Below are 11,803 nucleotides of genomic sequence, written 5' to 3'. Positions count from 1 at the left end.
TTAACTGAACCACTTTATTACTCTACTTCTTCCCTCGTCATCATGGCACCCAAGAAGCAAATGGTCCTCAAGTTGACCTCCTTCCGCTACAAGAAGGAAGGAATCTCTGAGAAAGAATTCCACGAATACGCCAGCAAGTCGCATGCCCCTAAAGCAGCCATCGTACAGGCTCGCCATGGCGCCATCAAAGTGTGCCAGGTTTGTTATACTATCAACTTGCCAAGCCCCCGCCGGGGTCCTCTTTCCAAAAATGTGTATTGAGGCAGATATGCTGACCAAGGGATTTTCGAGCAGTACCACACTCCAAGCGCCAGCAAGAGGCTTATCACTGAGAAGATCCCTTGGGCCGTACGTCCAGGCTGGGAGATCGAAGATCACGACATCATGGTGTGTGTGTACGTGCCGAATGCGGAGACAGCACAGGCGATTGTGACAGACCCAGACTTCCAGAGCCTCGTGGCTGGAGAGGACGAGATCTGTGACCAGACACGCGCCAAGTTGACTGCGGGGTGGGAGGAGGTGTTCGTGGAGGATGGCAAGGTGGTCGAGGCCGACTATGGTACATTTGAAGAGCTCACTAGCCTTGGCCATGATAGCAAGCCCACTTCGGCTCCCGAGGGCATCCGCATCTAAAAGGGAAATAGAGAAGATAGCATCAAATACCTAGTTAGCTCCACCAATAAGATACGTGTGTGATTTGTACTATTTGTGGGACCAGCTGGGCCATAGACTGCGTAAAGTGAGGACCTGGGGTTGCAGCTTACCCTGCTCGGAAAATACATCAGTGTGGAGTAAGTGGTGCCTGTCTATAACTCAATGGAATTATTATGCATGTTATCCCCTTGTTATCCCCTTTCTATCGCCTTCTGCTGTACTAATTAAGTGAAACATTGTTGGTGATAAGAATGCACTCATTGGGCTCCCCTTTTGGGTTTAGCGCTGACACAATGCATCATGCTAATTTAGAGAGTTTTAGATACCTTTCAACCACGCGGAGTTGGGCCCTTCTAAATGCCAAACTGTCAGTCAGCATCCAAATGGAGACTTTATGGGATGATGATGGAATGTTATTGGAAGAAGAAGAGCAAGTGGATCCATCACTGCCCGTTGAAGACATGTTCTCTGTGATTAACAAAAGCCTAGACTTACGAAGCCACCAGAACTTGCAGCCCTAGCTCGATGATGCCGCCAAAGAGGTAAGCACTAGCATCTAGCTCGGGGCATGATTCGCCATCTCTCTCTGCAGAATCCTTGTTAAATTTCAACTAACCAGTCACAAACCAAGCAAACAGTTACCATAAGTGATAATCTCAAAAGAACAGATTACGGCACAAATCAAAACGCCCTGATCAGTCACGCGTGTCGTCCAACAGCAAACCACAAATCCTCTTTTGCGCCTTCTTTGCCAGCCAAGACAGAAACGTGCTCAACAAACATTGCCGGACATTGTTGACCACTCGTATTCTTCGGCGGAACTTCCACTCCTGCCCTGGTGTGTTTCTACGGAGTATTTACCGCCGTATCACCTATGCGCCTCCCACAGGATAGACCAATTTGCGGCCCGAAATCTGCTTACTCCGGAGCAAAGGCAAATCGCCAACAATTCGCGGCAAACCCCCTTTCTGCACTTGCAGTGGATGGGTCTGTAAGTCCCCCCGTGCCAAAACGTGGGTGCAATGACGTGCCCACTCAATAGCAAATTCGCGATCTTCGGGCCGTGCAGTGCGATGATAAGACCCTGCTAGCTGGACATCCTCCCCAAAAATAGTGGCGCTGTGAATCCACTCTGGTTGGATGTCCTGCCGGCGACCCTCCAGGCGAGGGGGGTATCGGTCTAATGCGCAATATCGGCCTCCATCCCCACCAATAGCGCCGTAGCACACCGTTGTGGCATGAGAGTCGGCAATACAGTCCATAGCAAACGCCAGTGTACCCTTCGTGTAAGCACGGATGTCTTCCTTGCAAGTGCGTGAGGCGTAGTCAAAGGCTGCCGTGGCCCCCCGCTGCTTTACGAGCGGAAAATGCCGTGGTGAGCATGTCGTGATCGGCTGGTAGCCATGGATTCGAAGCATCTGAATGGCTATAGTGCCGGTCGCTGTTGAGCCTCCGTATACGAGGACAAATGGCTTGTTTGTGTTCGTTGAATCAGGGTTGAGGCTTATCTGTGTCTGCAAGCCAAGCGAACGAAAGAGTAGTCCTACAGTCATCAGACCCATACCCACAGAAGCAGCCTCTTCAAAAGTCATGGTCGGAGGCACTCGAAAGCAGAGACTCGGGTGAGCGACGATATAATCTGCAAAGGCACCATTGTTGGGACTAGTAGGACTGGCCCCAAAGACAAAGCCGCAGACACGTTCGCCGATTGACATGTTCTGCACTTCTTCTCCGCATGCAACGATGACTCCAGCAAAGTCGCTGCCGCTAATTGCGCCCGGGGTGGCCGCAGCTGCATCGAGCATCTTCCAATCAGACGGGTTGAGTGCAACGGCCCTAGTCTGCACCAGGATCTGGTCCCCTGCGAGGGACGGCACAGGGGTGTCGGTCACACATCGGAGGGAGTTGGGCCCCTGCACCACCAATGCACTCTGCGTCGTAGGTATCGCGGGCATTATGGTGAACTTTTGGCACCTAATGATGCAGCAATAGTGTCGGAACTTGGCTGGATTATATACACTGCAACTTTACTGCGTATTCCTGCAATCCTGACGGGTCCTTGTCACGCCTCCCAATTTCCCTAGAGGACTGTCCAATGCATCTGGCCTTCTTCCATTAGTGAAGAATGGAACATTACTTTGCAACATTGCAGTTATCTAGCACTGAGGCCCTCCGGGCCTTCCCCGACGTCATCAAGCAATGAAGTTGCTGGCAACCCCTCACATTCTCAAGCGGCGCATTCAGCCCCCACGGGTATATTGCATGTTATGGGCAAAACCTGCCGGCTCTTGGGGCAGAAGGCCAGCCACACGCAACACGACTTTGCCGCCTGCTTCTCTCTTAGAGGTACATACCTGTTGCGAGCCGGTGGCCCCCATGTAGTAGCATGCATGTAAGACGCAGTCTTACTCAAGCGGGATGAGGGGAAGGAAAGAAGGCTGATAGGCAATCTATCAAGGACCTCGAAAGAGGCCGTTTTATTTCCCAAAGTTTCTCACAACCACGTTTCTTTCTCCAAAGGATTCTTTGGCGGGTACTTTGTACAGGAGCCTTGCTTTCCACCAGTATGGCGAACAATACCAGCGCCATGGATGCGCTTCTGAGCAACCATTCCCGTGAGAATCGGGGACCCGAGGTTCTGGCAGCATGCATCATTAGCATGTTCTTCTGTGTGCTGGCTACTGTGGTCCGCCTCGTGGCCCAGGCCACCATCCGCCGCCTCTTCACACCAGATAGTATCCTTATCATATTTGCATCCATACTAGCCCTGGCAGTGTCCAGTTGCACCATTGCTGCTGTGAAGAATGGACTAGGTCGCCATGAGGTTAGCAATACCTGAGAACCAAATGGCCTAACAGAGCAGAGTAGGGCTGACGAGTTCATGCAGTACTGGGTTATGAAGGAGGATCCCCATCCCCCCGAGAGAACGGCGTTCATTTTCGAGGTGAGTTTGGAAAACATACTCTCCCTCTCTGTGGTCCTAGGTGGAATGTCTAGTCATGTAACTAAATGTTCTCTTCAAACATAGATGGGCTATGTGGTTACCGTGTTGCAAGCCGCAGCCCTCATGTTCAACAAGCTTTCTATCCTCTTCTTCTACCAGCGCGCCTTCACCTCCATCATAAGATCCCTACGCTACACCATCTGGGCCCTCTTTGTCTTCTGCACGGGGCTAGGTGTCGGATCTACCGTCGCGTTTATTTGCGCCTGCGTACCACCTCAAATGTTCTGGTTACGCGTATATCCGATCTTCGGCTTTGAACCCCCGGAGCCCTTGCACGGACACTGCGAGCCCCAGCGCTTGCATTTGGGCGTTCCCCTACTTCTCGATCTGTTCTCCGAAGTGGTTATGCTCTTGGTCCCGGTATTTGTTCTTTGGAATCTCCAGATGCCGTGCCGCAAGAAGGCTGCGGTGATCTTTACGTTTTCGTTGGGTGCGTTCGTGACAGCCATCTCGGCGGTGCGTTTCTATTATTCATGGAAACTAGAGAACGGGGGAGATTTGTCTTGGGATGACACGGACAGTTATATGTGGAATAGTGTGCAGCTCTGCTGGGGTGTGGTGACAGCGTGTATCCCTGCATCAGCGCCGTTGCTGCGCGTGGTCCAGAAATCAACCACGGTATCTAAGTCCCGCCGTCCGTTCAAACCACATGGGTATATGATGTCGACGAACGGTCGGGTTGCCCAAGGCAAAGGGCAAAGACATGCGCAGCGCCTCGATAGTGTAACTGAGCTGACTAACAGTTCTTGGGATGAGGGGGAATCGGGCCCATGGACGAACTCTGCTGATCCATCGCTGGAGCTTGAGGAGGGCAGGAGGAACAAGCATCAGCCATGATTATCGTGCAATTTCGCTTGACAGAGCTCTCCATTTTCATGGACTCCGTGTCTAAATGTAAATAAATTAGCCTTATCGATAGCCCGTCTCTGATCTTTCTCAGTGCACTCCCATTGGTCTATCATAACTCTACCAACTACTACTAACTACTAGACCGGAAGAGCAATGCCGATGGTACTGAAGTCCGAAGTAGGAAGGTGAGATGTTCCAACAGTTCACAAAGCGAAGGAATGTGATCCATGATGATTTTTTTGTAATTGTTCAAGGATTCTCTTTGTTCACTGCATAGTCCACGCTAGTAAATAGGCCGAGTGACGGACCATTGGCCCGTTGAGAAGTTGTCATCCTGCGCATCCCCTGCGCACCCCCACCTATCAGCCAGGGTCTGTAGGGTTAGCGTCCTGCGAGTGTCGCTAGCACCATTTTCCAGACCAACACCTTAATATCGACTGGTAGACTTGCTCCTTCTGAAAAAACCTGTATGGTACCAGTGCATACCAGACGGTATAATACACACGTCGCATCGAGGCAGAATCTGGACCGAGTAAACGGAGCCCAGAGCCCCTTTCCCGTTCAACCTTTCAGCTGAAACCTCAACTCCCATCTCTACTCATCCTGGCTCAGCCTTCTTCTTCCTGCGCGCTTTAAAGGTTCACAGTTTGCCTGCGCCTCCCATTCCTTCCCTCATCCTCCCGCAGCCATGGAAGCACAACCCTCATCCTCCTCCTCGAGGGGCTGGCGCTTCTGGCTGATTATTGCGGGCTGCGCCGTTACCTCGCTACTGACGGCCGTTGAGTCCACTGTCACCTCGACGGCCCTTCCTACCATTTCTCGGGACCTGAACGCCGGAGAGTCGTATATCTGGTTTGTCAATGCTTTCTTCCTCTCTAGCACGGCCTTCCAGCCTCTCTATGGCCAACTCGCCGATGTCTGGGGCCGACGATGGCCGCTGATTTCCGCCGTCGCCTTTTTTGCCCTTGGGAGTGGAATCAGCGGGGGCGCTTCATCCTCCGGCATGCTCATTGCCGGACGAACTGTGCAGGGAGTGGGCCTGGGAGGAGTCAACATGCTGGTGGATATTGTACGATCCCTGAAGCTTGACTTCCCCTTATTTGCTTTTTTTGCTCCTGTTCTGATTCGCTGCAGGTTGTCTGTGACCTCGTACCGCTGCGCGAGCGGGGGCAGATCATGGCGCTCATCTTCGTCGTCTTCGCGGTGGGCTCGTCTCTTGGCCCGTTTATCGGAGGCGCTTTCACCGAGAATGTCACTTGGCGCTGGTCTTTCTATATCAGTCTGCCAATCGCAGGGGCGGCCATAGGCCTCATGCTTCTCTTCCTTCAGGTGAAGTATCAGAAGAACACCACACTGGTCCAGAAGCTGAAGCGCATTGACTGGCTTGGCAACGGGCTGCTCATCGCTTCGGTCGTGGCCATCCTGATCGCACTCAGCTTTGGAGGTACCACCTACTCCTGGTCAAGCTGGCATGTAGTTGTACCATTAGTCCTCGGCCTGCTCGGCCTTCTGGTCGCTTTCCCGGCTATCCAAGCAACCCCTAAGCTATGCCCCGAACCCACTATGCCACTCCGCCTGTTCGCCAATAGGACCTCCCTGGCGGCCTTTACTCTCACTTTCCTCCACGGCATGCTCCTTTACTGGACAATCTACTTCCTGCCTGTCTACTTCCAAGGCGTAAAGAGCAGCTCTCCCATCCGCTCCGGCGTGCAACTCCTCCCCACCGTCATCGTCACAGTCCCTGCGGCCATTGTCGCAGGCGTAGTCCTCACGAAGACCGGACGCTACAAGCCCATCCAAATCGCCGGCTTCGTTTTTATGGCCCTTGGCATGGGCCTGTTTAGTCTCCTCGACAAAAACTCCAGCACCGGTGCTTGGACCGGCTTTCAACTCCTTGCAGGCATCGGATCCGGTTTCGTTATCACTTCCACTCTCCCTGCCGCTCAGGCTGAACTAGCTGAGACAGATGTCGCCGCCTCCACTGCCACCTGGGCCTTTCTGCGCTCTTTGGGGTCCGTGTGGGGAGTCGCTATCCCCGCTGCGATCTTCAATAATCAGTTCGCCTCGCGTGTAGCGGCTGCCGGACTGGATAAGGACTCACGTATTGCAGCTATACTGAACTCTAGTGGAGCGTACGAGCAGGCATCCGGGGACTTTGTGTCTACGTTCCCTAAGGATGTGCAGCCGGCGATTATCGAGGCGTATACCGGGGCGATGCAGCGCGTGTGGCAGATCTCGGTCGTCTTTGCCGGGTTGGGCTTCATCATTGCTTGGTTGGAGAAGGAGGTCGAGTTGCGCACGACGCTGGAGTCGGAATTTGGATTGAAGGAGAAAGACCAGATGGAAGAGAAGGATGATTTAGGCGTCGTGGAAGAGGGGCCGAATAAGTAGTTACGTCGTAGCTATATCCTATGACGGCCATAATGTATTAGAGCCACACTGATAGATGATATGCGAAATAATACTATATATATAATCCTCTATCCCGAAAGGCAAAATCCTTCTAAATATGGCCGATGAAATGAAGTATGGGCCCCCTTAACCATGGCGGAACCACATCGCTTCAGAGTCGGACACCTGGAGCACAAGACAGATACCCCAAAGCGATACGAGACTACAATGAATTATTTGCTTGCCCTGTGGCCAACCCTGCCCATCTTCCATATCCATCTATTGCTACCTACTCTTCAATGACATGGAGGGTACCCAACAAGACCAATCAAACTCGGCCATCCTCTGCTTTCCTCATTACTTGCGGTTTTCCCAGGTGTCACTTATCATTCTAATATGATATTGTGCTAGTACATACGACCATAGGGTGTGGAAAGCAGGGCTTCCCGTCCGCTCAGCCGTACTTAAGCCACACGCCGGGAGGTTAGTAGTTGGGTAGATAATTATCAGCGAATCCCTTCTATGATATATTAGTATTCAACTGTTTTTTATAATTTATTAAATATAACACTAGTACTATCTTCTCCTTATCCTGTTCATCCTCCTTTATCTAAAGCATAGCTGAACTACCTGAACCCTAGGTCCCTAATACTCTACACCCAGTAATTCTGCTTAATATTTATCTTACTAATATATTTTATTAAATATCTGCAAAGAGAAAATTTAACATATTATTATTAAACTTGATATATTTATACTTACTAAAGTTATTATTAATATTAAATTTCTTCTTTTAATCTTTATTTATGGTGGGTATTCTGGATGTTCTTTACTTAAGAAAAATTTTAAGATTCCATATTTCTTATATAAATATCTAATCACCCTCTATTTTCTTAAATTTTTGATTATACTATTTTTTATACTTTAAATTTCCCCTTATAGACCTAGCATGTTGAGTAGAAATAGTTAAATAAATAAAATCAAGTTTATATTTATTATTATACTAATATTCATAAGAAGGATAATTTCATATTTAATTACATCATTAACTCCAGCTATTGAATTATATAATAATATCCGAATCTTATTTATTAATATATGCCCCCCTTAACTCTTTATTTTTATACTACTTATTAGTGAATAGTAAGAAATATCCCAGTAAGTTATTCTGATATTCTTGATAATGTCAGTTGTTCTGTGATAGAGTAACCTAGCTATCGGGGTCTTGGGCATCGGAATGATGTATTATAAGGATTATGGGAGTTGTGAGATTATTGATAGAGGTCCTACATTTCTCTAATATTTATAAGATACTGATTTCTTTGTAATAAATTATTAATTCTTTAAGAATTAGTCTATCTCATGGATATAGATTATCTTTATTATTATTAAATTAATTTATTATATTTTATAGCTGATTCCTTATCTAGTTAACAGACATTTTACTTTAATAAATAAATTTTATTATATTCTGATTTTTTTTATTTTAATTATTTAAGAAAGATACCATCTCTTGAAGATAATAAAAAAAATATTTAATAATTATATTAATTTTAAATTATTATTAAATATAGTCTTTATTATTAAGGAAATCTAATAATTAGAAGATTATATTTATTAATTAAAATAGACTACTAATTTATAAAAAAAAATTTATTTCTAGAGATATAGTTCCCCGGGTAAAATATTTTCTAGATATTATTAATTTTTTTCTAAATTAAAAAGAAATAAAAGAGAGATTAAATTTAAAAATATTTTTTATTTTACTTTAAATTTTAATTTTTAAAAATATTAAGAATAGATCATTAATCTGGAATATATATTTTAAAAAATTTTTAAAAAAATTTTATTAAAGAAATATAAAATTTTTATTATTATTAATTATATAAATCTAGTATATAGGCAGAAATAGTATTCTTTTATTAATAATAAAAATCTAAAAATAAAAGAATTTTTTAAAAACTTATAGTCTAGATTCAAGAATTAAATCTTTATTTTAATTTAAAATATTATTATTTTTTAGTCAGATATTATAGCTTAATTTAAATAGGCTTATTAATAATATAATTAAGATTTAAGTAAGTTTTATATATATTTTAATATTTTAAAATAATATTTTTCTTATTAAACTGCGAAAAAAAAAACCCTTATTTCATTTTATTAAATTATTATTTAATTTTAATTATTATATATAAAAACATATTCTCTATTTACCAGAGAAACAAAATAAAATAGTATTTATTATTATTTATTATTATAAATTATAAAATAATAAAGAAGAATATAAATAAAATAATAATTAGATTAATGATTATAAATTATATAAGTACTTCTAAAGTTATTCTAATTAATTAATTTAAAAAAAATATATTAAATTATAAGAAAAGTCCTACTGGAAAAGATAGTAATTAATTATAATATTTTATATATAATAATATCTAGTATTTTATAAATTAATATTTTACTGAAAGTAGGAAGGTTCAATCTATTAAAATCTATTAATATTTATTAAATTTTAAAAGAAAAGTAGAGGAGTTAAAATAGATCTTATAATTTTAATTTTTTTATTTAAAATAAAGACTATTTATTATTTTTATATTTTTATTTATATTTAAAATAATCTTGAAATCTTTACAGATCTAGACAATTATATAAAAGTAAATATTATTAGTTATTAATTTATTAAGATTTATAATTTTTAATATATTTTAGTTATTATATCTAGGATTAAAACTATTAATTAAATTATTATTTTTATTTATAAAATATAAAAGATTTTTATTATTATTACTGATTTATAAAAAAGTATCTATATCTTTAAATAATATTATATAAAAATTAATTAAAATTCTTGTCTATATAACAGTTTAATTTTATTATTAATAATTATATTTTAAGATTTTTATATTAACTTATTAACATGAAATTAAGAATAATAATTTAATATATTATTTTTTTTACTACCTAATTCAATAAAGTAATCTGAAATTTAATAAAAATATATATTATTATTAAGCTTTCTGAAGATATTTAATTCTTAAAAAAAAAATTCTAGTAGAACCCTAGAAGTTTTAAGATATTTTTTTATAGATTTTTTTTAATAATTTTTTTCTTATAATCCTGCGGATTATATTATTAATATTAATTTAGTAAATTTTTTTTATAAATTTATATATTCTTTATTAGAAGCTGAACTCAAGATTTTATAAAAATATATTAAAAGAAATCTGAAATTAAATTAAATTTAATCTTTTAAGAGTCCTGTAGGGGCCCTTATTTTTTTTATATAAAAAAAAATAATAATTTATATCTTTATATAAATTATAAAGATTTTAATAAGATTTTAATAAAAAATTATTATTTTTTATTTTTTATTTTAAAAATTCTTGATAGAGTCTCAGACAGTAAATATTTTTTAAAAATTAATATTAAAAATATTTATTATTAGATCTGTATTAAAGAAGATAATAAATAAAAAATAATATTTTATATTTTATATAGTTATTTTAAATATATTATTATATTATTTAAATTAATTAATGCCCTTGTAATCTTTTAAAATTATATATATATAATATTTTATAAATTTCTTAATAATTTTTATATAATATATCTTGATAATATTTTTATTTTTTTATTAAATAAAAAATTTTATATAAAATATATTTATTAAGTGCTAAAAAAACTCCAAGAAATTTAATTTTATATAAAATTATTTAAGTATTTATTTTATTAATTTTAAATTAAATTTTTAGAATATATTATTAATGTTACTGGGATATCTATAAATTTTTAATAAATAAATAATATTATTTTATTATTAATTTTTAAAAATTATTATAATATTTAAGTCTTTTAAAGATTTTATAATTTTTATTATTAATTTATTTAGGATTATTTCTAAATTATCTTATTATTTATCTTCTTACTTTATAAAATAATTAATAATTAAAAATCTAAAAAAAATTTATTTAAATTTATATAAATAATTTACTTTCTACTGCCTAATTATTATTTTTTAATAAATATTTTTATTAATATATTTTAATCCTATAAAATCCTGGTATTTAAAAATTAATATATTAAAAAAAAGAATAAGCAGTATTCTATTTTAATTTAATATTAAGAATATATTTTATCTAGTTATTTTCTAGTTTTATAAGTTCTTTAATACTGAATTAAATTATAATATTTTAAATTAAGAATTATTTATTATTATTTATTTTTTTAAATAATAGTAATAGTATCTTGAAAATACTTTTTAAATAATTAAAGTCTTATCTAACTATTTAAATTTATAAACTTTTATATATTAAACTAGAATTAATAAAAGATAAGTTTAATAGCTTATAAATTTAATTTCTTATAATTTTATTATTAGATATAGAACAAGAAAATTAAATCTAGTAAATAAATTTTTTAGAATATTTTTAAAATTTCAGGTAAAATTTACTTTATAAGAAAGATTATTAATTCTAATCTAAAAATAATTTATAAGTAATCTAAAAGTAATTTATAAGCATATTATTTCTGATAATAAGAAACTTAGTTAGAAAGAAATCCTAGTTTAAATCTTAAGATATACAGGATTATTCTGGATTTAATATCTATATTATATTAAGTTTAAAGAATTTTAATAATTAAACTAGTATAGAGATAGCTGACTGAATTATTTAAAAAAATTTATTTTAAAAAAAATTTATTTTTTAATCTATAATATTATATGTATATACTGTAGAAATCCTGTATTTAAATATATTATAATTTTAAATTTTAAGAGATAATCTTATGTTTATAAAATAAAAATCTAGAGATATAATAATAAAAAACTATTATTTAATAAAAATAATAAAATTAAAAGTACTAGATAATAAAAATTATAAATTATTTATATTTTAAAGACTG

The 11,803-nt window shown here is 38.1% G+C and overlaps 4 protein-coding genes across 4 annotated transcripts; 3 read left to right on the top strand and 1 right to left on the bottom strand.

Annotated features, from left to right (window-relative positions):
- Positions 1-42: 42 nt before the first annotated feature.
- Positions 43-633, top strand: AKAW2_80577A (EthD domain-containing protein; the record flags this gene model as incomplete). The annotated part of the gene is made up of 2 exons (XM_041681613.1): positions 43-198; positions 295-633. 2 exons carry the CDS (start codon positions 43-45, stop codon positions 631-633), a joined length of 495 nt encoding a protein of 164 aa, XP_041548538.1.
- Positions 634-1,526: 893 nt separating this feature from the next.
- On the bottom strand, positions 1,527-2,609 carry AKAW2_80576S (zinc-binding alcohol dehydrogenase family protein; the record flags this gene model as incomplete). The annotated part of the gene is made up of 1 exon (XM_041681612.1): positions 1,527-2,609. One exon carries the CDS (start codon positions 2,607-2,609, stop codon positions 1,527-1,529), a length of 1,083 nt encoding a protein of 360 aa, XP_041548537.1.
- Positions 2,610-3,220: 611 nt separating this feature from the next.
- Positions 3,221-4,495, top strand: AKAW2_80575A (uncharacterized protein; the record flags this gene model as incomplete). Its single annotated transcript, XM_041681610.1, has 3 exons — positions 3,221-3,478; positions 3,542-3,598; positions 3,683-4,495. The coding sequence occupies 3 exons, from the start codon at positions 3,221-3,223 to the stop codon at positions 4,493-4,495; spliced, it is 1,128 nt and encodes a 375-aa protein (XP_041548536.1).
- A 700-nt stretch (positions 4,496-5,195) lies between these two features.
- AKAW2_80574A (MDR family MFS transporter) lies at positions 5,196-6,898 on the top strand (the record flags this gene model as incomplete). Its single annotated transcript, XM_041681609.1, has 2 exons — positions 5,196-5,576; positions 5,642-6,898. 2 exons carry the CDS (start codon positions 5,196-5,198, stop codon positions 6,896-6,898), a joined length of 1,638 nt encoding a protein of 545 aa, XP_041548535.1.
- Positions 6,899-11,803: the final 4,905 nt, after the last annotated feature.

This window comes from Aspergillus luchuensis, chromosome 8 (genome assembly GCF_016861625.1).
Source record: "Aspergillus luchuensis IFO 4308 DNA, chromosome 8, nearly complete sequence".
NCBI lineage: Eukaryota > Fungi > Ascomycota > Eurotiomycetes > Eurotiales > Aspergillaceae > Aspergillus > Aspergillus luchuensis.
Note: the sequence above shows the minus strand (reverse complement) of the source record. Positions and strands in the feature narration are given on the sequence as shown.